Here is a 26,676-nt window from a genome sequence, read left to right on the forward strand (position 1 = left end):
TGGCAAGTAGGGTCTGTCTAGTTACGATACGATATTTTGTCATAGTGACGAATCTCCATTTTCTAGCCAGAAACTCAACGCCGGATTCGTGTGTGCATGAGTCTTAATCCCTGAAATAAATGTGGCTTAATGTGAAATGATTGAAAACAGTAGCTGAATGCATTACTAAGATAAATCCCAGATATCCATTCCTGCTTATCCATCACACTTATCACACACTCAGTCACTCTGTGGGTCTGTGAGTTTCGTAGCCAGAAACACAGATGCACCAGATGACCCTCCGCCTGTGTCACTTCCCTCTCTTATAGTAAGGTTACCGAGGCCAAGTTTTAGATAGAGACCAGATTCGTCTTGGCTGACATGCCCTTCAGGAAGGTCCTTTCCTTAATGGCATGGACACTCGCTGTTTTATAACATCTGTATGTTGTGGAAGGAAATGGGGCTCAGAGTGCTGAGTCAGGATTATAAGACGATGAGGTGAAGACACTCAAGCAGAAGGAGAGTGATTCAGATTTGAAACATTCAATATGCACGTTCACATTTCCCATTCTAATTACAGGAACCGACCAGAGAGTCTGCACCACATTATTGCTCAGTCTGTCTTGATGCAAAGTCGCAATGTGTTTGGCTCAAATAACAAGATTTTGTTCTTTTAAAAGGCACAGTGGGCTTTAAGATGAAAATCAGGGCCTTTTGTTTGCACAAGAACAATTTTGGCTGTGGAATCCGCAGGATCGTTTTACATCGAGCTTTGCGATGAAAGGCACGGACGCACGCACGCACGCACACATGCGTTTACGTTTGAGTGGAAAAGTCCGTATACCCCGGGGACAATATCCTGTGTTATATTTCACAGATGTTCCGACTTCCTGAATTATTTCAGTGTATCCGAAGCAAAAAAAATTTATATCACCCTGACCTATACAGTACCCGTCAAAAGTTTGGACACACTTTCAAATTTGATGTTTTTTTTCTTCGTTCTTATTCATTACAAGACACTTCATGTCTTAAAGTCATGATGGATGTCGTTTCGCTTTACTTAGTCGAGCGGTTCTTGGCATAATATGAATTACTGCAGTTTCGGTGTTGAATAGGGCTATTTACTGTATTATTTATTATATCCCACATCAAAAAATTCCCGTGCAGGGACAAAGATGTCTCGTGACACAAAATAGCATACATGTCAACCTTTGGTCAATCAAACCTGTATAACCAACCTCCAAAATCTGTATTTCCCTTATAAAATCCGTATAAGATGCAAATTAAAATAATTTACCTAAAATTTGAATGATAATTAACAATGATATATCCCAGTTACTTTTTATTCAATATTAATAACAATAAACCTTCAGAATGAATACAAAGCATCAATGTTTGACAAAAACACAAAGTGTTATCAGCGTAGTTACGAAGGAAATACTTCGTTGTTTGGAGACAGGTTTCACCGAGCGGCTATTATGCACGAGACTTCATATTAGCCACAAAGTCAGGAAAATCTGTTCGTAAAATTACGTTATAATGACCAAATACAATGAAAAGTGTTTTTCCAGTCTCACCTGTGAAAGGTAATCCCATGTGATCTCGTTTGGACGGTAAACCTGTTGGTACAGTTAAACGCAGCACATGAATGCGGCATCTTTATTCTCGGCTACTGTCTAGACGCTGTACCAGAGACGGCTGAAGAATCTCCACTTTGCCCCATCCAATATGGCGGCGAGGATGACGTATGATTCTACGCAGAAGGCGGCGTCTATGTTTATATGTCTATGACTTCCCGGTTGGCGGGATTCTCGCAATGCGGTGTGCGCATGATCAGAAGTGGAGCGAAGTCTCGCTACAACAAGATAACGCGCGATTTCATAAGACTCTTTACTGGCTGTCTGTGGTGTACAGTACGTTTGTAAATATTATACACTCTTATCATCGTGGGAATTGATTATAGCTCTAAATAAATATTGAAGTTTTTTTTAAAGAATCCGTATAACTTTATTTATACGCCCGTATACTATGTTTATTGAATCAAATCCGTATAAAATACGGACATTCCGTATAGGTTGACATGTATGAAATAGTTCCACCATTTGATAAAACAATGTATCTTGTGACCTCAAAAAAAAAAAAAAAAGGATATGGTGTGAGTCAGTCATGGTATATCCTGGATATACCATGAACTGATGTCGCTGTTTCAAGCTATACAGCTGACTCGAGTCACAGCTGTGGCTCCGTGAGCATATCTGTGTGTGTACCGTAGCTCTACGTATCATGATCATGGTACATTGCACATGTGCAGGTAGGAGGTCGCGCCGACGTAAACAACAAACTGGCTGTCTCCAGTGAGTTTTAGTTTGGAATTTTCTGATGAGGGATATAAATCATATACCATGCACTGAGAAGCACCGGTCTAAATTATGCTGACCGGCATAGTACTATTTTCTTCGGGGTTGTGCCGCTCAGTCACCTCAGAGAATAAATAATTTCAACCAGAGCCTCTCAGTGCATTATATATTTGATTACTAGCTACAATTATCGACACCTTAACGATCTTTTGGCCATTGCGAAAGTAGAAAAGACTTTCAATATGTACGTAAATTGTGCATGAATAATTACTCAAATTTCCACTGGAAAAAAATGAGTTGATTCCCGATTACTTAGTGCATCAGATCACACGACACCGTTCCACAATTAGACACCTTTGTCCACAGTTATCGACACTGTTCCACAATCATCGACACCCAAATGATTATCTCATCTCATCTCATTATCTCTAGCCGCTTTATCCTGTTTTACAGGGTCGCAGGCAAGCTGGAGCCTATCCCAGCTGACTACGGGCGAAAGGCGGGGTACACCCTGGACAAGTCGCCAGGTCATCACAGGGCTGACACATAGACACAGACAACCATTCACACTCACATTCACACCTACGGTCAATTTAGAGTCACCAGTTAACCTAACCTGCATGTCTTTGGACTGTGGGGGAAACCGGAGCACCCGGAGGAAACCCACGCGGACACGGGGAGAACATGCAAATTCCACACAGAAAGGCCCTCGCCGGCCCCGGGGCTCGAACCCAGGACCTTCTTGCTGTGAGGCGACAGCGCTAACCACTACACCACCATGCCGCCCCCCCCCCCAAATGATTATTTAGAAAAAAATTTTTTTTAAATCATCAGTATGTGGTATTAAGTTAACAAAACATATTTTTTTATTTAAAATTTGTTTTACATAGACTTATATTTAGTACAAAATATATTTTATGTAAATATATGGATGTCGGTGCTTACGTAAATGAGGAAGTAATTCGAATGTTTGGAAACAAATGAACTGATAATGTTGAACCTGTCAGAAAATCTTTTTGTTCCACTTTCTACCCACTTTCGAAGTGTTTCCGTAGATCACATTTTGTTAATCATTTGTTGTTGTTTGTATTAATTTCTAGTTTTGTAGTTTACCAATAAATATCAACAGGCGATTGACATTGTAACCAGATGAAAATCCAGGTCAAAGGTCGCATGTCATTCCTCGAACCAAAATATAAAATATCTACTGATATTGTAATATGTGGTAGATATTTACAACAAACCTGCAAAAAATATTTTCAGAACAGAATTGAGAAATCTGAATATTTCAAGCATGTATTTTTTTTAAATATATATATGCTAGGAATTTAATTCTGGTCTAATTCTATTTATCGCAATCGGGATTCCAAATACTCTATAAACATTCGATTCTGTTATGGATCAGAAAAAAATAATTAATAAATCGCAGCACTTTTATTATTATTTTTTAAAAAGTACTTCATCTACTTCAACAGTGTTACCCAAAGATGGATCCATAACAGTTGTAAATGTCACTTAATTCCACAGGGTGTCGATAATGGTGGACACCGGTGAAAGTGATCACTATTATCGACACCTCACGTGACTTCTCAAACGCGCGTTTAGATACAAAATGGCGACTGTCAAATGAAAGAGTAAGAAACAAAGCAGGTTTCGACAAGAAGATCATGAAATATCGGTGAATTTGAGAAGTAAGAACATGTCCATGATCTTTCCACCATGCTTACCTGCGATGAATGATTGAGAACGTCTGGGTTTTCCTCACTGATCGTGGTAAAAAAAAAAAAAAATCCATCTCAGGTAACGAGCTGTGTCATCAGACGACAAGATCAAAGGGCGAGGCGGGTCTTCAGGTTGATTGATTAACCAATAATAACTGTTGTAACTGAAACTCACCTTTGTAAAATTGTTTTTAATGGGTAAATCTGAAAAGGTGTCGATAATTAATTATGGACTGTCAATAATTGTAGCCGCCGCTCTAGTACCTGTGCGAACAATCATAAGAAACATTTCAGTTTGGTCTCCTGACAGAAATTCATGTTTAAAAAAAAAAAATGCACTTCTGTAACTAAAAATACTTGTGGATCCATGGGTCACAAATGGGATCTGTCTTTTTTTCGTGTTTAGTTTACAGACATCGTCAATGTCGCTGTGTCAGAAGGGGAAAAAATATTCACAATACTACAGTCCATAATATAATTTCAGAAATAAATATTTAACAAAAAGAGTCTTGTACTGCAAGGCTGTCTTTTCATTGCCTGCACACACACACACACACACACACACACACACACACACACACACACACACACACACCAGTGTTGATTCCTTAAGTTGCTGCCGTTTCAAACAAATGGCCATTGCATGTGAGCTTTGCCAAGAGCTCCACTATAATCCCAAATACCCAATTAGCACTTCATCCTTCCAACTCCCAGCGTCCCTCGCTGCCTCACTCCCATCCTATGAAACACAGCCTTTATTAGTCCTGGCTCTCTGCTTAGGAAATCATATGGCATTAGACTAAAGGGAAACAGAACAGGTATCAGACTTTGTGTCTGCTCAGCCGAGCGCTGGTAACTCTCCACGGAGTCTGCAAGGAAATGATTATTATGGCACTGTTTTGCATGACTCGTCTATGGAAGCTCAAATGGTAAAGCCATATTGAATATATAAACATTTCAGGACAGCACAAGTTTGCCATCATCTGCAAACATTTCTGCGATGCATTGCGTATACGTCATGCGTGATGCATTTTGTTTCCGATATCTGTCAGAAAACAAGAACATTCTGCGACGTTCACGTATACACTCACCGCCCACTTTATTACGAACACCCAGACAGACACTTGCTGTTTGATGCGGTTCTCTAATCAGCCAATCCCTTGACAGCAGCAAATCATGTAGATACAAATCAAGAGCATGAGTTAATGTTCACTTTGAACATCAGGATGGGAAAACTTGTGATCTCTGTGGCGCGGGTGTTGGTTTGAGCCAGACGGACTGGTTCACAACTACAAACAACTCATGTGACCATACACTTTTTTTTTTGGCAAGTCAGTTAGGGCATCTACTTTATTTACATCAGCCTTTTGGAGAGATTGAAAAACCATCAGCCCTATGTGTGGAAGAAACAGGCACTGAATTCAAAGAACACCATCCAACTGTGAAGCATGGGGGTGGCAGCATCATGCTGTGAGTGATGTTTTGGAGAGAAAATAGAGGGCATTATGAGGAAGTTCAGCCTTGGTCACAACTGGGTCTGCGTGCAGGAAAATCGTCGTAAACATACCTCCAAAGCTGGAACAAAATGGCTACAAGTCAACAAAGTGGAAGTATCGGCGTGGCCACGACAAAACCTTGACCTGAATTTAAAAGAAAATCTATGGACTGAAAAAGCATGTCTGAACAAGGAGACCCACAAACCTGACTGAGTTACACCAGTCAGGAGGAACGGAAAATTATTGGGAGACGACTGTAGAAGACGACCCCACGCATTTGATTCAAGTTAAGCAATTAAAAGGCAACGGCATGGACCGGGAAAAATTGTGATCTCAAAGCGTGATTTTCTTTCACTGTGGCATGGGTGTCGGTTTGACCCAGATGGACTGGTTTGTTTGAGTATTTCAAAAACCACTGATCTCCTGGAGTTGACACAGAATGGTGCGAAAAACAAAAAACACTAAGTTGAGCAAGCGACAGTTCTGTGGGTGGAAACAAACGCCTTGTTGATAAGACAGGTCAGAGGAAAACAGCCAGATTGGTTTGAGGGTTTTTTTTTTTTTTTGCTAGGAAGGATATAGCAACTCTTTACAATCATGGTGAGCAGAAAAGCATCTCAGCATGCGACAGAAGAAGACCATATTGGGTTCCAGTCCTGCCAGCTAAGAACAGGAATCTTAGAATCAAAGTGGCCGGTGAGTGTAGTTTAGATCCCATTCAGTTACGTTTCCCTGCAGACTTGTAGAAGTCGGTGCTGCTTAGAGTCAGAAATGCAGACAGACCCAGCTTTTGATTCCTTTACCCAAGTCCTGTTTCAGATCTTACTTCAAAGCTGTTTGTACGGTATCTCAGCAGACGAGATGAAAAGTAGAAACAGTAACCAGGTCTCAAGATACTCCCAAGCTCTACACCATGTCCCACTGGGAGTTTCCTTGGCATGGATTATCTCATTTAGCATCTGATCAGCATCAGTAATTTCTGTATCAGTTAGCATAAACTAATCTGGTTTAGAGATTTTATCAATGTGACTGTGGATGTACTGTCTAACTGTGCTGGTTTATATTGTTGCTTACAGAGGTGGACAAAGTAGAACATTACTTAAGTCAAAGTACAGATCCCACTGGTCAAATGTTACTCCGATACAAGTGAAAGTCGTCCAGTCAAATTTTTACTCAAGATAAAGTACTGAAGTACTTGCTTTTAAAAATACTTAAGTGTTAAAAGTGCATTTTCTCTCAACACATCGTTGTATTATTGCCACAACGCTTACAAAACCTAACGCCGCTACCAAAGACAGAAATGTGAATTCACAAAATGAACGCGTGCTGTGCATCATGGTGGTTTAATGTGAAACTCCACCCGACATGCTAGCAAACTCTTTTCAAACTCGAAATCATATTGGGTAGCTAACGCTACTAGAAAAGAAAGATTTCTACATTCTGTTTATTTGGCAAGATTATGCTAAAACATATTTCTGAAAGGACTTCAGATAAGTTAACGTTATTCATGTTAACGGAACTCCGTTTTTACATGCTAACTAACAGTGTCCAAGTTAACTAGCCATGTGTAAACGTTAGCCGTGGACAAGGCTACGGCAACTTGGCGGGCAAATCCATAAAAAGTCATTTGACTAACCAGACTGCATAGCTACGTTTTCAACGTTATCGCTAGCTCTAAAAGCACAGACAACTTCGTTGCAAGCTTTCTCTTGGAATAAAACGTTTATATACGTCAATATGCTTCCGCAGGTTGGACGGCGAGTTTTTGTAGGCCGTGATGTGGTTCGTTTTTGGCAAACAAAACAAACCTTTAAAACGAAACAAATCTTTATTCCTTTCAGAAAACCGAAACATGAGTTCGAGGTATGGCCATGAGTGCGTGCGTTCCCCAGAAGAACCGCCTCCTTCCATTCTGCCATCAACTGATCGTGTTCAATTAATGCTGTGGAGAAATGATTGAACTTGATTTTATACAGTCGATGGACATGACGTGACCCTAGTGATTACTGATCGGCTGTCTCGGTGTCACCTGCGAAAAAACCAATCACGTTTTAGAAAAAAAGAAAAAAAACATCCACTTTCAAAGCGGCTTCATGGTAACGAGTAACGAGGACCTTGATAGAAATGTAGTGGAGTGAAAAGTACGATATTTGTCTTTCAAATGTAGTGAAGTTCAAGTCATAAGTTGCCAAAAAAATAATATTCAAGTAAAGTACAGATACTCAAAGTGTACTTAAGTACCGTACTCAAGTAAATGTTGTTCGTTACTGTCCACCTCTGGTTGCTAATGTCTACTGATGCGTACATTCAGTTGAGGTTCCTCTCAACCTGTGCCTCGATGTGTTTTTCAGTGACAGTCCACACAGTGAGCCCCCCCTAGTGGACGAACCAGCAGCTGATACTGTCTCGGACACCCACAACAGTGATGATGGTGAGTTTAAATACTGGGTTGTTTTACAATCAGGGTACAAAGTTTGTGTCACAGGGGTCCAAAATTCAAATTGATTCAAACTGGTTCTTGTACCAGTTTTTAAGTGAAGGACAAGTTAAAGAACAGACTTCAGGTAATTTTTTGACGTGTGTATGGTAGTTTTGTGTAATCTGCTCTAAGATAAAGAAGATTAAGTGTAGCTTTAAGCAGGGCTGGGAGAAACAAATGAAGTGATTCTCGGAGAGGATGTTTTTTTTTTTTTTTGACAATTCAGAATCCACTACTTCCATAGTGCTTTTAAATATAAGGCTGTAAGCTTTGTGTTAGTCGTCTCTAATATTTATGTCCCAATATCTTGACCACGTTTTAGGATGAAAATAATCGTTTTAGATATGTTATTTTATATTGAGAAATTAGCTGTCTCGGAGAGGACATTTTTTTTGACACAATTACATACTAATTTGATCAAAATAGTCTGAAAACTTACTGGCATTCAACATTAAAACTTAACTACGTTTCCAATGATATGGAACGAAATATGTGTTTTATGGTATAAAGAGTGATTTAAGTGCAGGGGCTTCAAAGTTTGGGAGAATAGCAGGGTACAAATAATTTACAGCAGGGTGCAAAATGGTAAAATGTCTGCCAGCGGCAGACATAATGCACGCAAAGCGTGCAGGGATATATACAGTATAGATAGATAGATAGATAGATAGATAGATAGATAGATAGATAGATAGATAGATAGATAGATAGATAGAGATGCAAGTATGAATTTTTCATGGGGCGGGATGGTTTGGAACAGGCCATCTAAAATTGGGACAACATTTACCCGGGACTGGTATTTGAGGCGGGTCGTCTAGCTTAAGCTTGATTAGCGTTGTTACGCACGCCAGTGTTTCCCACAGAAATTTTGGAGACTATGGGGGAGGCGCGGGGGTTGTTTAAAATTGAGTGATATGTTAAATATTAAGTTATTACTGAAAAACTATTGATTAAAAAAACAGACACTGAGAAATGGTCCTATAAACAACTTTACCAATATAAAAGATTACCAGGACTACAAAAATGCAGAAAAATAGGCTTTACTTATCCAAATGCTCCTGTTGGTTCAAAAGTTAAAGTGCAGAGAACTTCACAGCACAACATGAAGTTACCTTAAAATATAATATAAATGCCTCAGCTTTCATGTAAGAAAAAAAACTATTAATACTAGTACTGTGTGCAGGCAGTCTCTCCTGAAGACTAAATTAAACAATAATTATAAACTAATAAAATAAATGGCTCAGGCTTCATGGAAGAAAAAAAAAACAATTTGAACAGAATCCCACAGTATGATGCTGAAGCTGCCTAAACAATGGAAAATAAAATACCATTTTGGCAAAAACGTTGGCATCCATTAATTTCTTGTATTAAGTAAAAAAATATGTTGCCAGATACTGTTGACGTTTTACAGCCCAAAATATGTTCAAAACCCGCCAAAATGCACTTAAAACCGCCCAAATTGGGCGGGAAACCGCACAATCTGGCAACACAGGCGGCAGTAATGGCTGCACTCGTGTCGAGGACGTAAACACAGTTGACGCGGCAACGGACATACATGACATAGTGGATGTAATTTACGTTCACAACTTTTTTTGCTTTTTTTGTCAGAAATATCTCATCTCATCTCATTATCTCTAGCCGCTTTATCCTTCTACAGGGTCACAGGCAAGCTGGAGCCTATCCCAGCTGACTACGGGCGAAAGGCGGGGTACACCCTGGACAAGTCGCCAGGTCATCACAGGGCTGACACATAGACACAGACAACCATTCATACTCACATTCACACCTACGGTCAATTTAGAGTCACCAGTTAACCTAACCTGCATGTCTTTGGACTGTGGGGGAAACCGGAGCACCCGGAGGAAACCCACCGGCCCCGGGGCTCGAACCCAGGACCTTCTTGCTGTGAGGCGACAGCGCTAACCACTACACCACCGTGCCGCCCTGTCAGAAATATTTAATATTAAATTTTGTGACTCGACTGACAATAGCCGGCGGCATAACAAGCCATAGCCGGCGATTTGCCGCCGGTGACCGGCTACTTTTGAGACCGCTGTAAGTGCATCCCTTTTGGAGCTACCTGTGGTCAAAAAAGCACTTTTTCTAAATGACACGAGTAATTTTGCTAAATATTGCCATACATTCACCAAAAATAACGTAATCACCAAATTTTTTTTTGCATGGTAAATAGAGCTATCACAGGGCTACAATAAACAACCAAGTTTATTTAGTCAAACCTTTTGATATTGAAGATAATAAGTGTTAAATGTGATTTTTAGCTTGCGTACCCTGACTGTAAAACAACCCTACTACTAGACCGAACACACGCTTTCATCCTGTTTGCAGGTTTTATACCTTATTCCAGTTCATCACATTTACTATATTCACAAAGCACAGGCTTTTTAATAGGCTCTATCATTTTAACCACTTCCAACGCCTGACTTATCACTCAGTCGTTCTCCTTACAGCATCTTATTCAGGAGCTGTTACGAAGGAATCAGTAACTGCATGGAAACTAATAGGAAATTCATGTCGTAATGGGAATGAAGTTTGGACTCGCCCATAGATGCATGGAATTTAAAAGGGTAAAAGGGGCCATAATAAAAAATTTTAAAGGATGGGAGAGATGAGAATTCTGCTTTTAGCACCAGCATGGTGGAACGATCCCAAAAATAATGTAAGGTCCAGATTAAAAACACATTTTGTTCCTTTTGCTTTATCTGTATAATATATCAAATTATTGTTTTTTTTAATTATTGTTTAGTTTTAAATTTCATTTAAAGCTGTAAAAACTTAAAATGAGATTCTTTAAAGCGAGACGGCCTTTCGGTTTCATAAAATCGGTGAAATTTAGTTCTCTCTGAAATTCGGTCATTGTGATATATGTTTATTTCTGTAATATCTCACAAAATATCAGGTCATTTTGTGGCTGGGAAGTTATTTAATTTGAAGGGATTCCCGAGCAAATAACGTGCATGAAATCGCTCGCTTAGCTCAGTCAAGCAGACAGAGGAAGTCCGTGTGTGTGCGCATGCGCAGGTTTACCTTTGACCCTGCACTGACAGTTCCATCATTCTGTCGCTAAACGAACAGCTGATCACACCGAGGTGCTCGCTGAGTGCCGATATTTATTAGTTTGGTCCTGCATTTCCTTTCCTTCGCGTATAACATAACGTCTTTTATTTTTTTCGCTCTGCGCTCTGATTGGCTGGCGAGCAGGTCTGTATCCTACGGTACGGACCCCAGTTATGGACCCCGGTTACGGACCTCTGGCGACTCGCTCGTTCACAACAACAACAAACATAGTAGCATTTTTTGTCAACATTTATCTTTTTTTTATAAGATTTATTCATAAGATTATCAAAAATCTTATACATTTTTGCCAGCATTTCTCAGGAAATATGGATAGCAATAACGACAGTCTTCACAGCGAAAGCAAGTTTTACTACCCTGAGGAAGAAGAAATAGAATAAAACATTTCAGGAGAAAGCTAAAACCTGTAACTTGCTAACACCAAGCAAAAACATGGCTGAATCCTGAATGACTCTTATTTGTATAAATAGGGGACTACATAGGTGGCAAAATGTAGTTTTTTTTCTGCCATGGAAGTGCACTTGTATACCGAGGAGAAAGCAATTTGCATTACAGCCGTGAATGAGGATTCAAAATGGCGTCTCGGCTCGGTTTTCCCTTTCGGGCGCTCTCGTTTTCTGCTAGAATTTGGTACAGAAAAAAATAAATATATTATTTACCAGCTTAAGGTCGGTCCATGGGGCGGCACGGTGGTGTAGTGGTTAGCGCTGTCGCCTCACAGCAAGAAGGTCCGGGTTTGAGCCCTGACGAGGGCCTTTCTGTGCGGAGTTTGCATGTTCTCCCCGTGTCCGGGTGGGTTTCCTCCGGGTGCTCCGGTTTCCCCCACAGTCCAAAGACATGCAGGTTAGGTTAACTGGTGACTCTAAATTGACCGTAGGTGTGAATGTGAGTGTGAATGGTTGTCTGTGTCTATGTGTCAGCCCTGTGATGACCTGGCGACTTGTCCAGGGTGTACCCCGCCTTTCGCCCGTAGTCAGCTGGGATAGGCTCCAGCTTGCCTGCGACCCTGTAGAACAGGATAAAGCGGCTAGAGATAATGAGATGAGATGAGAGGTCAGTCCGTATGGTGAAATACCGTGATCTCGGCCTTGAATACTGACCTCGGCCCAGAGGGCCTCGCTCAGTACTTTCAAGACCTCGGTCACGGTATTTCACGATATGGACCTCCCAGCTGGTAAATAACATATATTTCTTCTCGCTTTCTTTCCGTTACTGTAGTCGGTCTTTCACGTTTCATTCGCCCACTCATGTCCTCCATTTTTCTCTCCTGTTTCAAATTTGTAAACCACAATGCCTTGCGCGAACGGAGAAAGCCCACCACGTAATGCATGATGTAGTATCTTCAATTGGGTCATGGTGAAGCAGGAAAAAATGGCGGATAATTTAATTGTTCTATTTTTTTTTCAAAAAAGGAATAAAATTGGAAGTCTGTGATTTGAATTTAGTAGCTTTCGATCCACTAAACAAAAATAGTCAGGGAAAATTCTTTTGAAACTTTTGACACTTGAAAAATCTGAAAGGCAGTCTATCTTTAAAGTAACATTATGTTTTCAATTGAAATCTTTTATTCTTTAATTATGAAGCAACTTTAGCTGTTTTTCAGTTTGAACAGTTGCTATGTAAATAGTGTTTTGAAAGAAACTTTAATTATAACTATAATTTAACAGAATTTTGCTTTCTGTATTGACACTTTTTCAAATATTCCTGTCTGTCTTGTTGTTAAACATGCTCTCACACCTGTTATCTTATTAGAAATTGTTTAATCCATAAACAAGGATAGAATTTTGCTTTCTGTGTGCTCTTTGCAAGTATTCCCGTGTCTGCTTTATTGTTGAAATGCTTTTTCCAGACTGTCTAATAATTTGCATGGCTACAGCAACTTGCCTACTGATGAAGGATGTGCTCTAACCTGCCTGGCTTCGTGAGCAATAATCCTCCCTTTCCCTTTCTCCATCTCCCCTTCTTGCTCATTTCCTCGCCTTTCTTCCTCCGTCTTCTCCTGGCAATGCATCTCTGGCATCTGACACCCAGGCTCGTTGAACGTTTCAGAGTCGGACCCCATCGAGGCCATCGCACGCTTTGACTACTCAGGCCGTAACAACCGTGAGCTCTCGTTCAAGAAGGGCGCCTCGCTGCTGCTGTACCACCGTGCTTCTGACGACTGGTGGGAGGGACGACACAACGGCGTCGACGGCCTCGTGCCCCACCAGTACATCGTGCTCCAGGACATGTAATAACTCCTTTTCGATCTGTTTTTGGGTCAATGTTACCTGAAAGCTATTTAGTTATGTTCAACAGTAGTAGAACTTCAGCATAATGCATCGAGTTATATACAGAAGAGATACTTTAATTTATTATACGGTCTGAAATGACATTGAACATGTTGCTCTCCCAGCACGGATGGTGGTTACACAGGTCGAGGCAGTCCGAAAGCTGACCTAGAGGCACCCCTTGAGGGAACAGAGGAGAAAGTGTCTACTAGAGGCAGTGCCAGCTCTCCCATTGGAGGCCATGTAGCTGATATCTATCTGGCCAACCTCAACAAGTGAGTTCTCAGTTCTTTATAAACACAGTTTGTGTGCATGTGTGTGTGGGATAGTGTGATTTTGAACATTGTGATTATGAATTATTGAACTATATTAAAAAGTATGAAAACAGAATTTATTCACATGCTTAAAGTACAACCTGCTTGTATTTTGGCTGCGATAAAGTGTAGTTATTAGCTCCAATACGTACACTACTGTTCAAAAGTTTGAGGTCACTTTGAAATGTCCTTATTTTTGAAAGAAAAGCACTGTTCTTTTCAATGAAGATCACTTTAAACTAATCAGAAATCCACTCTATACATTGCTAATGTGCTAAATGACTATTCTAGCTGCAAATGTCTGGTTTTTGGTGCAATATCTCCATAGGTGTATAGAGGCCCATTTCCAGCAACTCTCACTCCAGTGTTCTAATGGTACAATGTGTTTGCTCATTGCCTCAGAAGGCTAATGGATGATTAGAAAACCCTTGTACAATCATGTTAGCACAGCTGAAAACAGTTGAGCTCTTTAGAGAAGCTATAAAACTGACCTTCCTTTGAGCAGATTGAGTTTCTGGAGCATCACATTTGTGGGGTCGATTAAATGCTCAAAATGGCCAGAAAAATGTCTCGACTATATTTTCTATTCATTTTACAACTTATGGTGGGAAATAAAAGTGTGACTTTTCATGGAAAACACAAAATTGTCTGGGTGACCCCAAACTTTTGAACGGTAGTGTATATGGCTTTATTTACCAAAACAGTAAACGTGATCAATATTGTAAAGGTCAATACTGCTACAGTATAACGGCTGACCCCAAATCAATACTACACCATCATCTCTGTAGGAGAACCGATTTGCCATTGGATATTAGACTGAACAGGAGCCTGAATGTATTGATGAATTGCAGGCTTGTCGTACTCGAGTCCAGGACTCGGACTCAAGTCTGACTTATGCCCTAATTTTAAGGACTTGTGACTTGACTCGGACTCGTGCATTAACTGCACTCAGACTCGTAAATTGGAGACGAGGACTTGGATATTTTCTTTGTTTTCTGTAACAAATGGGGCGGCACGGTGGTGTAGTGGTTAGCGTTGTCGCCTCACAGCAAGAAGGTCCGGGTTCGAGCCCCGTGGCCGGCGAGGGCCTTTCTGTGCGGAGTTTGCATGTTCTCCCCGTGTCCGCATGGGTTTCCTCCGGGTGCTCCGGTTTCCCCCACAGTCCAAAGACATGCAGGTTAGGTTAACTGGTGACTCTAAATTGACCGTAGGTGTGAATGAGAGTGTGAATGGTTGTCTGTGTCTATGTGTCAGCCCTGTGATGACCTGGCGACTTGTCCAGGGTGTACCCCGCCTTTCGCCCGTAGTCAGCTGGGATAGGCTCCAGCTTGCCTGCGACCCTGTAGAACAGGATAAAGCAGCTGGAGATAATGAGATGAGATGCCATAATAATTTGGCATAAGATATTTATATCTACATTAATTTTTGTACTAATTTCGTGCAAGAGTGTCACACCTGCACGCCTTGGCACGTGCTCCAGACAGCGCGCATGCCAAGCGGACTCGCACCTGCACAGGATTAAGGTGCAATCAGCGTGCCTATATAAAAACTGTGAAATCACACTTACTTATTTGCGAAGTATTGAGTTGCATTGCTGACACATTACCGAGCCTTATTTCCTTGTTTGGTTTCCTGATCCCTGATTTCCTGTTTCTCGTCTTTGATTCTGCAAAGTCTACGCTAGCCTGTTTGTGCCTTGCTCGACCTATTGCCTGTTTCACCGTTTTACGATTTTGCCTGCCGTTCTGGATTGTTTGCGTGTCTTCACTTGTATTAATAAACACACCTTCTGCACTTACATCCGTCTCCCAACCGTCTCTGACAGAACACTTCACACTCCCTGACAAAGAGAATGCACATTCACCTGTTCAGGAACAAACTAATGTTAATGGCGCTAAAACCGCCACCGTCAAATGGTGCGGTTGGAGTGTTGGACTCAACTCGGATCAGTAGTGGACTCGATTCGAAAATTTTTTTAAATGACTTGGACTTGAACACTGGGGACTCGAGACTGGACTCGGTTTAGTGACTCGACTACAACACTGGTTGATGAATTGTCATAGCTTTGGTAAATGGTAATCCTTGTCATAAGCTGTAGAAGGGAATTTTAAAAAAAAAACTGCTTTGTCCCTATCTGTAACAGAATGAGGAAGCGTCCAGAAACGAGTGGAATCCGGAGAACGTTCCGGCCGATAGAAGGCACTGGTGAGGGTTCGTCCGTACCCGCGGGAGGTCTGAGAGGCACTTCGTTACCTGCAACTGCACTGCCCAAAGAAAGCGCAGACAAGCGGCCACTGAGTGCCCACAGCGTCCTGAACTCCATCACCCGCCACTCATCCCTCAAAGCCAAGGTGGAGAGCCCTCAGTTCCGCAGAGGCACCCCTGCTGGACGCTCCAAAAGTTTTAGCAACCATCGACCTTTTGATCCCGAAGTGTTCTCGCAGGTTGAGCACAGCTCACAGGTGAGACAGTTCATCAGCTTCCATTTCCAACTGCTGTCTTTACTGTCTTTAGTTTCAAATACACAAAATCTCTCAATTCTTCAGGGTTTCAGGGTGCGAAATGATTAGAGGAAGCTCGAGCAGTCTCATCAGTCCCGTCGCGAGATCTCAGTCTTAAGGGGGGCTTATGAAATCCACCAGGGGGGCACCACTATTATTAGCTTATTTTTGCACACTATTCGGGCAGCCCTAATCCCGCACAGTAATCATCACATTAAACATAACCAACAGCAAACATGACCGGACCAGCAACAGCCTGCAACATCAGTCCCCTCTCTCTCTCGCACACACGCACGCACACAACAAGTACACATAACGTATTAGATCACAAGCAGCATCTCAAACTAAAAAAAAAAAAGCCACGGCAGGTGCATTTCAAAGCAACCAAGAGGGGTAGCTACCAATTGCCATTACACACACACGCACGCACGCACACACACCAACAACAATTAACTGAGTGTGCACATGACATATTAGATGACAAGCAACATCTCAAACTAAACAAAAAAACACCACGGCGGGTGCATTTCAAAGCAACCAACAGAGGGGTAGCTACCAATTGCCATTGCCATCCATGGTCTTCTTTGCCAACGACATCATGTGTTGGTTTATCCGAAGTTGCCGGTGTTGGGGTTTTGAACCAATTACGTATATCCATATTTAAGAAAGCACGGAAACTAGCTGCTGTCTGCTGACAAACTCGCGCTTCATTTTCCACCCAAAAATGCGGGTAACTGATTGTTGCTTGGCAACACTGACTGACGTAATTACGTAGCCAAACTTTCCAACAAACTCACATGGTTTTAATATGTTTAATGTCTTAGCAATTATGCAACACTGGAAGTTTTAACCCAAAGCGAGTACAATAAAATTAAATTAGGATTTTATTTATCTATTTAGGCGGCACGGTGGTGTAGTGGTTAGCGCTGTCGCCTCACAGCAAGAAGGTCCTGGGTTCGAGCCCCGGGGCCGGCGAGGGCCTTTCTGTGCGGAGTTTGCATGTTCTCCCCGTGTCCGCGTGGGTTTCCTCCGGGTGCTCCGGTTTCCCCCACAGTCCAAAGACATGCAGGTTAGGTTAACTGGTGACTCTAAATTGACCGTGAGTGTGAATGGTTGTCTGTGTCTATGTGTCAGCCCTGTGATGACCTGGCGACTTGTCCAGGGTGTACCCCGCCTTTCGCCCGTAGTCAGCTGGGATAGGCTCCAGCTTGCCTGCGACCCTGTAGAAGGATAAAGCGGCTAGAGATAATGAGATGAGATGAGATTTATCTATTTATTTATTTGAGATCTGTGATTGTGATCTGGCTTGGGCGGGCCCACGCATATTGGTGGGTGGGCACTGCCCCCAATGGCCCACCCACAGCGACGGGTGCACAGCAAATTCCTCAGTGTTGAATTAACACTTTCAGAGTTAATTTGTGTCCAATTGGACCTATATAAACACAGTAGGGTGTTAAATCAACACTCTGGGTGTTAATTCAACACTGGGGATTTTGCTGTGTGTGAGTCTCCTGCAGTAGGAAGTCCTATTGTACTTTACTACCTCACCCTCTTTGAGTTTCAGGAACAGAAAGTTCCATCATAATAGGCAGTTTTAACTGTTATTGCCAGCCCTGATAGATGGAACTCCTATAAGTGAACACTATACATGATTTTATTGTTGGTCTCTGACGGCATATATATATAGTCCACAGCCTTTGCTCCCTGTGGCAACTTTCCTTTAAGATGGACTTGCATTTGTGGAGTAATTTCACGGCCGGCTGGAGGCACGTGATTGATCCAGCTCAAGGCAGCAATTCATTTGGAGTGGTCTCATGCTGGATGAAGCTCAGGGAGGCGTCTGGCTGGAGTACAGCTTTTATATGAGACTCCATGTGGACTCCATAATGGACTTGGGCTGGGTATGAAAGCAGTGTACAGGGAGTCTTTCTGAAGAAACAGGTGTATGATATTGGCCAAAAGCTATGATTAATATCTATAGTACACTGAAGCTTTAGGCAGTGGGGAAGTGACAACAGGTAACATCTAAAGATCAACAATTTGTACGTTAGAACATTTTTTGGGAAGTGGTCTCTGTGGCGCCAATAGTCTCTTTATAAAAGTGGGGGAAAAAAGTACAAATAATGTGAACTGCCAACATCCAGCCAGTCAGAACAGCAAGATATCATCTTCTACCACTTTGTAATACCGTTATGTTCTTTTTTTTCTTCTGTTCCTGTCAGTTTTTCTCTTTTCTGTTTGTTTTTTACTTTCTCTTCCTGTCTCACATCTCTTTCCACTCCATCCTACATTATCGCTGTTTAGCTGTCTTACTAGCATTAACTTCTAGCTAACTTTATCTTTAGCTATCCTATTAGCATTCATTTCTAGCTAACTTGGTTTTCTTTAGCTATTTTACTAGCATCAAATTCTAGCTAACTTGGTTATCTTTAGCTATCTTATTAGCATTAGTTTTTAGCTGATTTGGTTATCTTTAGCTCTTACAAACATTAACTTCTAGCTAACTTGACAATTTTTAGCTATCTTATTAGCATTAACGTCGAGCTAACTTCATTATCTTTAGCTATTGTACTAGCATTAAAGTCTAGCTGATTTGGTTATCTTTAGCTATCTTATTCGCATTAATTTCTAGCTAACTTGGTTTTCTTTAGCTATCTTATTAGCATTAATTTCTAGCTGATTTGGTTATCTTTAGCTCTAACAAGCATTAACTTCTAGCTAATTTGATAATCTTTAGCTATCTTATTAGCATTAACGTCGAGCTAACTTCATTATCTTTAGCTATTGTACTAGCATTAAAGTCTAGCTGATTTGGTTATCTTTAGCTATCTTATTCGCATTAATTTCTAGCTAACTTGGTTTTCTTTAGCTATCTTATTAGCATTAATTTCTAGCTGATTTGGTTATCTTTAGCTCTAACAAGCATTAACTTCTAGCTAATTTGATAATCTTTAGCTATCTTATTAGCATTAACGTCTAGCTAACTTCATTATCTTTAGCTATTGTACTAGCATTAACTTCTAGCTGATTTGGTTATCTTTAGCTATCTTATTAGCATTAATTTCTAGCTAACTTGGTTTTCTTTAGCTATTTTACGAGCATTAAATTATAGCTAACTTGGTTTTCTTTAGCTATTTTACGAGCATTAAATTATAGCTAACGTGGTTATCTTTAGCTAGCTTATTAGCATTAATTCCTCGCTAACTTCATTTTCTTTAGCTATCTTATTAGCATTAACTTCTGGCTAACTTGGCTATCTTTAGCTATCCCGATAACACTAACTTCTAGCTGACTTGGTTATCTTTAGCTATCCTGATAGCACTAACTTCTAGCTGACTTGGTTATCTTTAGCTATCCTGATAGCATTAACTTCTAGCTGACTTGGCTATCTTTAGCTATCTTATTAGCATTAATTTCTAGCTGGTTTGGTTATCTTTAGCTCTTACAAGCATTAACTTCTAGCTAACTTGGCTATCTTTAGCTATCTTATTAGCATTAACTTCTAGCTAACTTCATTATCTTTAGCTATTTTACTAGCATTAACTTCTAGCTGACTTGGTTATCTTTAGCCATCTTATTAGCATTAACTCATAGCTAACTTGATTAGCTATCTTACTAGCATTAACTTATAGCTGACTTGGTTTTCTTTAGCTATCTTAGTAGCATTCATTTCTATCTGATTTGGTTATCTTTAGCGCTTACAAGCATTAACTTCTAGCTAACTTGGCTATCTTTAGCTGTCTTACTGGCATTAATTTCTAGCTGACTTTAATCCGTTTAGGGAGCTCACTAGCAATAACACCTACCTTACTTATATTTATAGCTAGTTTACTATCACTATCATTAGCTTATCATTAATTATAGTTACTCTTATCTTTTCTCTTTTTCATTCTCTATCCTGCTCACATACTCTTTTTTTTTTTTCTATTCTAATGCGTTTTCCTCTGTGCCTCAGGAAATCCAGGCGACCATGAGTACGGCGCTGAGCGAGCTGCAGGATCTGGACAAGAAGAGCAGTGTGAAACCGGCACCCGACGTCGTTCTCGACACGCTGGAGCAGCTGAAGAGCGGTGGAGCTTCCGAGCCATCCAGCCCGCTGCACTCCCGCCCACTCCAGCACTCGCTCCAGTGCCCGCTCCAGCGCAGTTCCAGCTCAGCTAGCGACGTGCCCTCCGCCTCACGCCCGGTCAAGAGCCCAGCACCTAAGAGCCCTCTGTCCTCAGGAATGACGGCCACTGCACTCTCTCCTTCCACTTCCACTTTCCGAGATAACCGGCCGCCCGCCACCAGACCCAAACCTGCAGTCTTCCCTAAAAGTAGCAGCTCCAGCAGCACCACTAGTATCCCTCCGTCTCCCCCGCCACCTCCTCCACCTACCGATAAATCCTGCCCAGCTTGAGAAATCCATAAAACCTTGCTTTATTGTGATTCCAAAATCCAGCCACTGTTTGATCCTGCTTGTCAGTGGAGGGATAAATAACTAACCTCTTTTTAATTCCTTCATTATAGACAGTAACCTCAATTCTGAAATACAGTGTGTGGATGTGAGTGTGTGTATTGTCTGTGTGTGGTCCACATGCACATGGTGGGATTTTTCAGCACTGTTGAAACCCAAGTAAAGAATTCTGGCTAGGACGTGAACACTCTCAATCCCTCTTTATAATCTAGGTTTAATGATTTTTTTTAAAGGGTTGTGAATTGGATTGGATTATTTTGGAAATGTATGTAGCTGTGAATAACTCTTCCTTTCTCTCTCTCTCTCTCTCTCTCTTTCACTTTTTACTTAAATACTTACTCTTGAGAGAGCTGGACATTACGTGTGCCATGATGGAAACTGAACTTTATAATACTCTACTACGAACTCCATAGCATTGCGGTGGAAAAATGTATCTGTGTATTTATATGCAGCTTTTTTAAGTACTGAGATCGTGTCCATGTTTTTGTCAGGATAAGCGATGTTGGCTTGTACCCTCCTCACATTGGATATACAGTACCTATGTTTGTAATTCAGGATAAAGCCCAAAAGCTTCAGTACTTCTTCTCGGTAGGAATTCCAGCATGGCGACTTGCTTGTACCACTTTCTGTGAAACAGTAATACACAGCTACTTTCTTAACAATAACCGTTAGCATTAACTTTTCTACAAACTAATCAGCAGTTGTGATGTATAAGTATAGCCTGTTAGTCATGAACAATTATTAAACAGTTATCCACAAGCACCTGACAAGCTCTCAGTAAAAAAAAAAAAAAAAAGAGAGAGAGAATTTTTTACCTTATTGTACAAGAACAGCACTGAACGTTTGCTAGTTTTCTTACTGGTGCTTGGGATCCATATTGGAGGGGAAAAAATTGCTAGTTCATGTTTAGTCCTACATTCCCTCCAAAATCACATGCCATTACATAGAGTGGTGAAAATTCTGTGCAAAAGTGGCCAAACATCCACTTAACTGCTGATGCATGTAACTCATCGGTGTCACACGATCAATCAGTCTGCATGCGACAAAAATATCTCTGAGTGGACGAATTAGATATCTGATTCAATGTCTCGGTAAACAAACGGATAAAATTGTCGGGTTATTTGGAACAGCAAGTGAAATGGCAAACTCGACCTGAATTGCACACCAGTCAAGACACTGGTGGCATCCTTCCCTGACAGGGTTAGCACTGTTATTGGGACGTAACCAAGTATTAGAGAGAAAAAAAGATCCATGCAACTCATTTTTGCCAACGGAGCTTATGTCTTAGTAATATGGTGAACTATTTTGCCTTTATACCTCCCAGCTTGGACTCTATACTCGTATCGTGAATCTTAAAACTATCACATGATTGCATGGTGCATAAGGCAAAGATGTGCTGCTTCTCAAACCCTTCCATTCTTATACCAGAGTCACAAGCACTTCTTCTTAATAGCCTGCTCTTCATATTCTCCTACGGTTGGTCAAACGTCCCATGATCAAGCAGAACAGAGGGTATTTCTGTGTGTACCCTGTGAAATTATTATGATTGATTATAACTGGAAAAAAAATGCAAAACTGAGGAATGTCTTGTACATTTGGTGATGTATTTGATGAAAAAAAAAAAAAAAAAGGTTTCCTTCTGCATTGCCTGAATTTATTTACGATTCTCCTGGGCCGTTATTTGGCCTTGAGTTTGCATAATGCTGATTGTGTATCTGTAAGTATGTTTATGTATGGTTATATGTATGTATAGTGTAAACTGCCCAATGGAGGCAATTAATTAATTCACGCTTTATACGTCAGATTGGGAAAACTTTTGAATCTCTTTGCAGGATTTGACTGGGGATATACAGAGTTACAAAATGGCAGACGTTTTGAGAGCATGCTCCAAACTGGGATCGGGTTAATCCAACTTCTCAGTTTTTATGTTTTAGTTCAGTGTTGTTAGATATACTGTCAGGCCCAAGCTTGTTGATGAGGTCCAACCCAAGATTTTTGGACTGGAGATTTTGAAAAAAAAAACCACCACCAACAACAAAAAACCCTGTTTTTGCATGTTTATGTATTTCCCAGATCTCTAAGTGCCCAGCGTTCTCCCCAGAATTAAAATAAAGCCCTAACTTTTGGGTGGCCGCAGTTCAAAATGCAGAAAATATTGAAAAAAGGGAGCCCATTTGGTGGCATCTGGTGACTTTTAGGAGCATTTTATGGTGGTATGGGCACTGTCGCTACAACAAGTGGAGGTCTGTGATGCTGTGGTTTGCAGCATGGGGTTCACATGAGCAACAGTCATCATTTGACAGCAATGTAGTATATAATAATGCTGTTTTATTATCTAAACCACTGCCAGAACACCACTAACCAAAAGTTTAAATGAGTTCTGTTGCAGTTTAATAAATAATACCCCCTACAGACTGCATTTACTGCACAAATGCCACAATCTCAAGTCCTTTACACTTAAGCCTACTTAATACTTCAAACTTCAATTTCGGTTTCACTTCTTTCCTCTTCTCTTTCTGGCTCTTCTGTCCTACTCTCATTTAGCTGTCGAAAATACGAATCTATGGGGCGCTGAGCGCCATTCGCACCTCTTTTCGGCATGATTGAAATGTGGATATGTATACCCACCACGCAAAAACCATAAACCACGATCTCGCCTGCACGCTGAAGCGTCATTATACCAGTGCAGCAGCAAAGTGATTGAGGGCATTTATTGCGATTGGGGATTTCCCATAGGTCTGCCTGAGTGCATCATGCCAGTAAACCAGCCCAAAACACTGATTTTCCTTGAAAATATGTCCCAAACATCTCAAGGTAGGAATGTGACGTGATTTTTCAGTGAGTGTCGGAGCAAAAAAATAGCGTGTTGGCATGAAATTAAAGCGTGTCAGCCCTGATATGCAAAAGTGCTCTGGGGAGAACACTGGTTACTAGGACATTTTATCTAAAATATGAGCCACTTTTTCAGATTTAGTCTATGTATACTTTTTAAAGATGATTTTTATTATTTTTTTTTAAAGAGACACCTTGACTACTTATGATATACAGTTAGGTCCATAAATATTTGGGCAAAGGCAACATTTTTCTAATTTTGGTTCTGTACATTACCACAATGAATTGTGAACAAAACAATTCAGATGCAGTTGAAGTTCAGACTTTCAGCTTTAATTCAGTGGGTTGAACAAAATGATTGCATAAAAATGTGAGGAACTAAAGCATTTTTTAAACACAATCCCTTCATTTCAGGGGCTCAAAAGTAATTGGACAAATTAAATAATTGTAAATAAAATGTTCTTTTCTAATACTTGGTTGAAAACCCTTTGTTGGCAATGACTGCCTGAAGTCTTGAACTCATGGACATCACCAGACGCTGTGTTTCCTCCTTTTTAATGCTCTGCCAGGCCTTTACTGCAGCGGTTTTCAGTTGCTGTTTGTTTGTGGACCTTTCTGTCTGAAGTTTAGTCTTTAACAAGTGAAACGCATGCTCAATTGGGTTGAGATCAGGTGACTGACTTGGCCATTCAAGAATATTCCACTTCTTTGCTTTAATAAACTCCTGGGTTGCTTTGGCTTTATGTTCTGGGTCATTGTCCGTCTGTATTATGAAACGCCGACCAATCAGTTTGGCTGCATTTGGCTGGATTTGAGCATACAGTACGTCTCTGAATACCTCAGAATTCATCTGGCTGCTTCTGTCCTGTGTCACATCATCAATAAACACTAGTGACCCAGTGCCACTGGCAGCCATGCATGCCCAAGCCATCACACTGCCTCCGCCGTGTTTTACAGATGATGTGGTATGCTTTGGATCATGAGCTGTACCACGCCTTCACCATACTTTTTTCTTTCCATCATTCTTGTAGAGGTTGATCTTGGTTTCATCTGTCCAAAGAATGTTCTTCCAGAACTGTGCTTGCTTGTTTAGATGTTTTTTAGCAAAGTCCAATCTAGCCTTTTTATTCTTGAGGCTTATGAGTGGCTCACACCGTGCAGTGAACCCTCTGTATTTACTTTCATGCAGTCTTCTCTTTATGGTAGATTTGGATATTGATACGCCTACCTCCTGGAGAGTGTTGTTCACTTGGTTGGCTGTTGTGAAGGGGTTTCTCTTCACCATGGAAATTATTCTGCGATCATCCACCACTATTGACTTCTGTTGGTGTCCAGGTCTTTTTGCATTGATGAGTTCACCAGTTCTTTCTTTCTTTCTTTCTTTCTTTCTTTCTTTCTTTCTCAGGATGTACCAAACTGTAGCTTTTGCCACTCCTAATATTGTAGCAATTTCTCAGATGGTTTTTTTTCTGTTTTCGCAGCTTAAGGATGGCTTGTTTCACCTGCATGGAGAGCTCCTTTGACCGCATGTTTTCTTCACAGCAAAAACTTCCAAATGCAAGCACCACACCTCAAATCAACTCCAGGCCTTTTATCTGCTTAATTGAGAATGACATAATGAAGGAATTTCCCACGCCTGCCCATGAAATAGCCTTTGAGTCAATTGTCCAATTACTTTTGGTCCCTTTAAAAACAGGGTGGCACATGTTGAGGAGCTGAAACTCCTAAACCCTTCATCCAATTTTAACGTGGATACCCTCAAATGAAAGCTGAAAGTCTGGACTTTATGTCCATGTTCATTATATAACTATAACTTGAATATGTTTCAGTAAACAGGTAAAAAAAAATTGTGTCAGTGTCCAAATATATATGGACCTAACTGTACAAGCCTTGGTGTGGTGGACAAGAGTACAAATTACATTGGTTTTGTGTTTTGAGGTCAGGAAGAAAAAAAACATGCATGGGAGCTGATTGATCCCCCCCCCCCCGGGCGATGAAGACATTATTTAATGCCTTGACAGCATGGAAATTGTGAAAAATGCCTGGAAAGCCTTCATTAATATCCAACGTAAAAGACCAGAATAAATATGAGCGGTTTAGCGAAGCAAATTTTAAGAAGTCATTTTTTCTAGGCAAACTTTTTAGATGTTATTTTCCTGTGTTGTGTTGCAATTCTCTACATGTCTTAACAGGTGATTAGGTATATCTGCGTGTGCTATGATTGGAAATTTACTCTGTGTTGTTCCTAATACCTCATGAGGCAACTGGAAACCAAATTGGAATGGAAAAAAAAAAGGCATTAACACACACAACACATAATTAACTCATGCAAAGTGCTTGGTGAGATGTTCTGTCTTAATGTGTAACTTTCTGACTGTGCAGTTGGCTAAAGTCTTGGTTTACATGTAATCTTTATCTTTTCAAGTCTGCAATTTTAAAATTGATTCTTATTATGCACTTGAATCTGCATTGTATGTTGGTGAACAGATTGAGCGAGGGTTTGCCTTTTTTTTCATTATCGTAACTATTGTTCTGTGTATTTCCTGTCCATTTGGAACAAGGCTGTAAAATGAACTGTCTTGTCAGAGGTATTTATAGTCGTCCACTCGAGTATCTGTTAATGAGAGAAACCTGTGTTCAGATGTACTTTGTATATACAATGGTGTACATTACAGAGGTACATTCTTTCTCTTTGGTTTTCTTTTTTTGACGGGGAGGGGTACAGGATTGTACAGTAATAGCAATAGTAGTTTACTCTCAAATACACCTTATATAATTCCATGCGTAGTTCTTGTAGTAAACATTTTTTTTAATAAACCGCTTGCTATACATGTCACCGACTTGGCTGAGTCTTTTATGTTTGAACATGAAACTAATATAAATATCAGTGTTGTAGTCAAGTCACTAAACCTCAAGTCCGAGTCCAGTCTCGAGTCCCTAGTATTCAAGTCCAAGTCATTAAAGCAAATTTCAAGTCAAGTCCAACACAAGCCCCACTATCAACAGGGCAAATAATATGAGAGAGGGTTAACACAAGCTAGTTCATCGGTCAACAAGCCCCGCTATCAACAGAGCAATGAACATAGCGTGTCACTTCCTTCTCTGGGTGGAGTCTTGCCAAAAAACAATTGAAGTTTGAGGTTGTCTCCGTCATCTCCTCGATAGTTCTTCTACATATGGA

General features: G+C 40.7%; 1 protein-coding gene across 3 annotated transcripts in view; it reads left to right on the forward strand.

The window, feature by feature from the left end:
- srgap2 (SLIT-ROBO Rho GTPase activating protein 2) overlaps positions 1–26,326 on the forward strand; it is a 285,919-nt gene extending 259,593 nt beyond the window's left edge. For 2 of the 3 annotated variants that reach the window (XM_060910660.1, XM_060910662.1), the window contains 5 exons: positions 7,905–7,984; positions 13,154–13,352; positions 13,518–13,667; positions 15,850–16,168; positions 20,163–26,326. In XM_060910660.1, coding sequence (XP_060766643.1) covers positions 7,905–7,984; positions 13,154–13,352; positions 13,518–13,667; positions 15,850–16,168; positions 20,163–20,606 — 1,192 coding nt within the window. In that variant the 3' untranslated portion in view covers positions 20,607–26,326. The remainder of the gene's footprint in view (positions 1–7,904; positions 7,985–13,153; positions 13,353–13,517; positions 13,668–15,849; positions 16,169–20,162) is intronic. The other variant, XM_060910661.1, reaches the window with a different exon arrangement.
- Positions 26,327–26,676: the final 350 nt, after the last annotated feature.

This window comes from Neoarius graeffei, chromosome 26 (assembly GCF_027579695.1).
Source record: "Neoarius graeffei isolate fNeoGra1 chromosome 26, fNeoGra1.pri, whole genome shotgun sequence".
NCBI classification, from domain to species: Eukaryota; Metazoa; Chordata; class Actinopteri; order Siluriformes; family Ariidae; genus Neoarius; species Neoarius graeffei.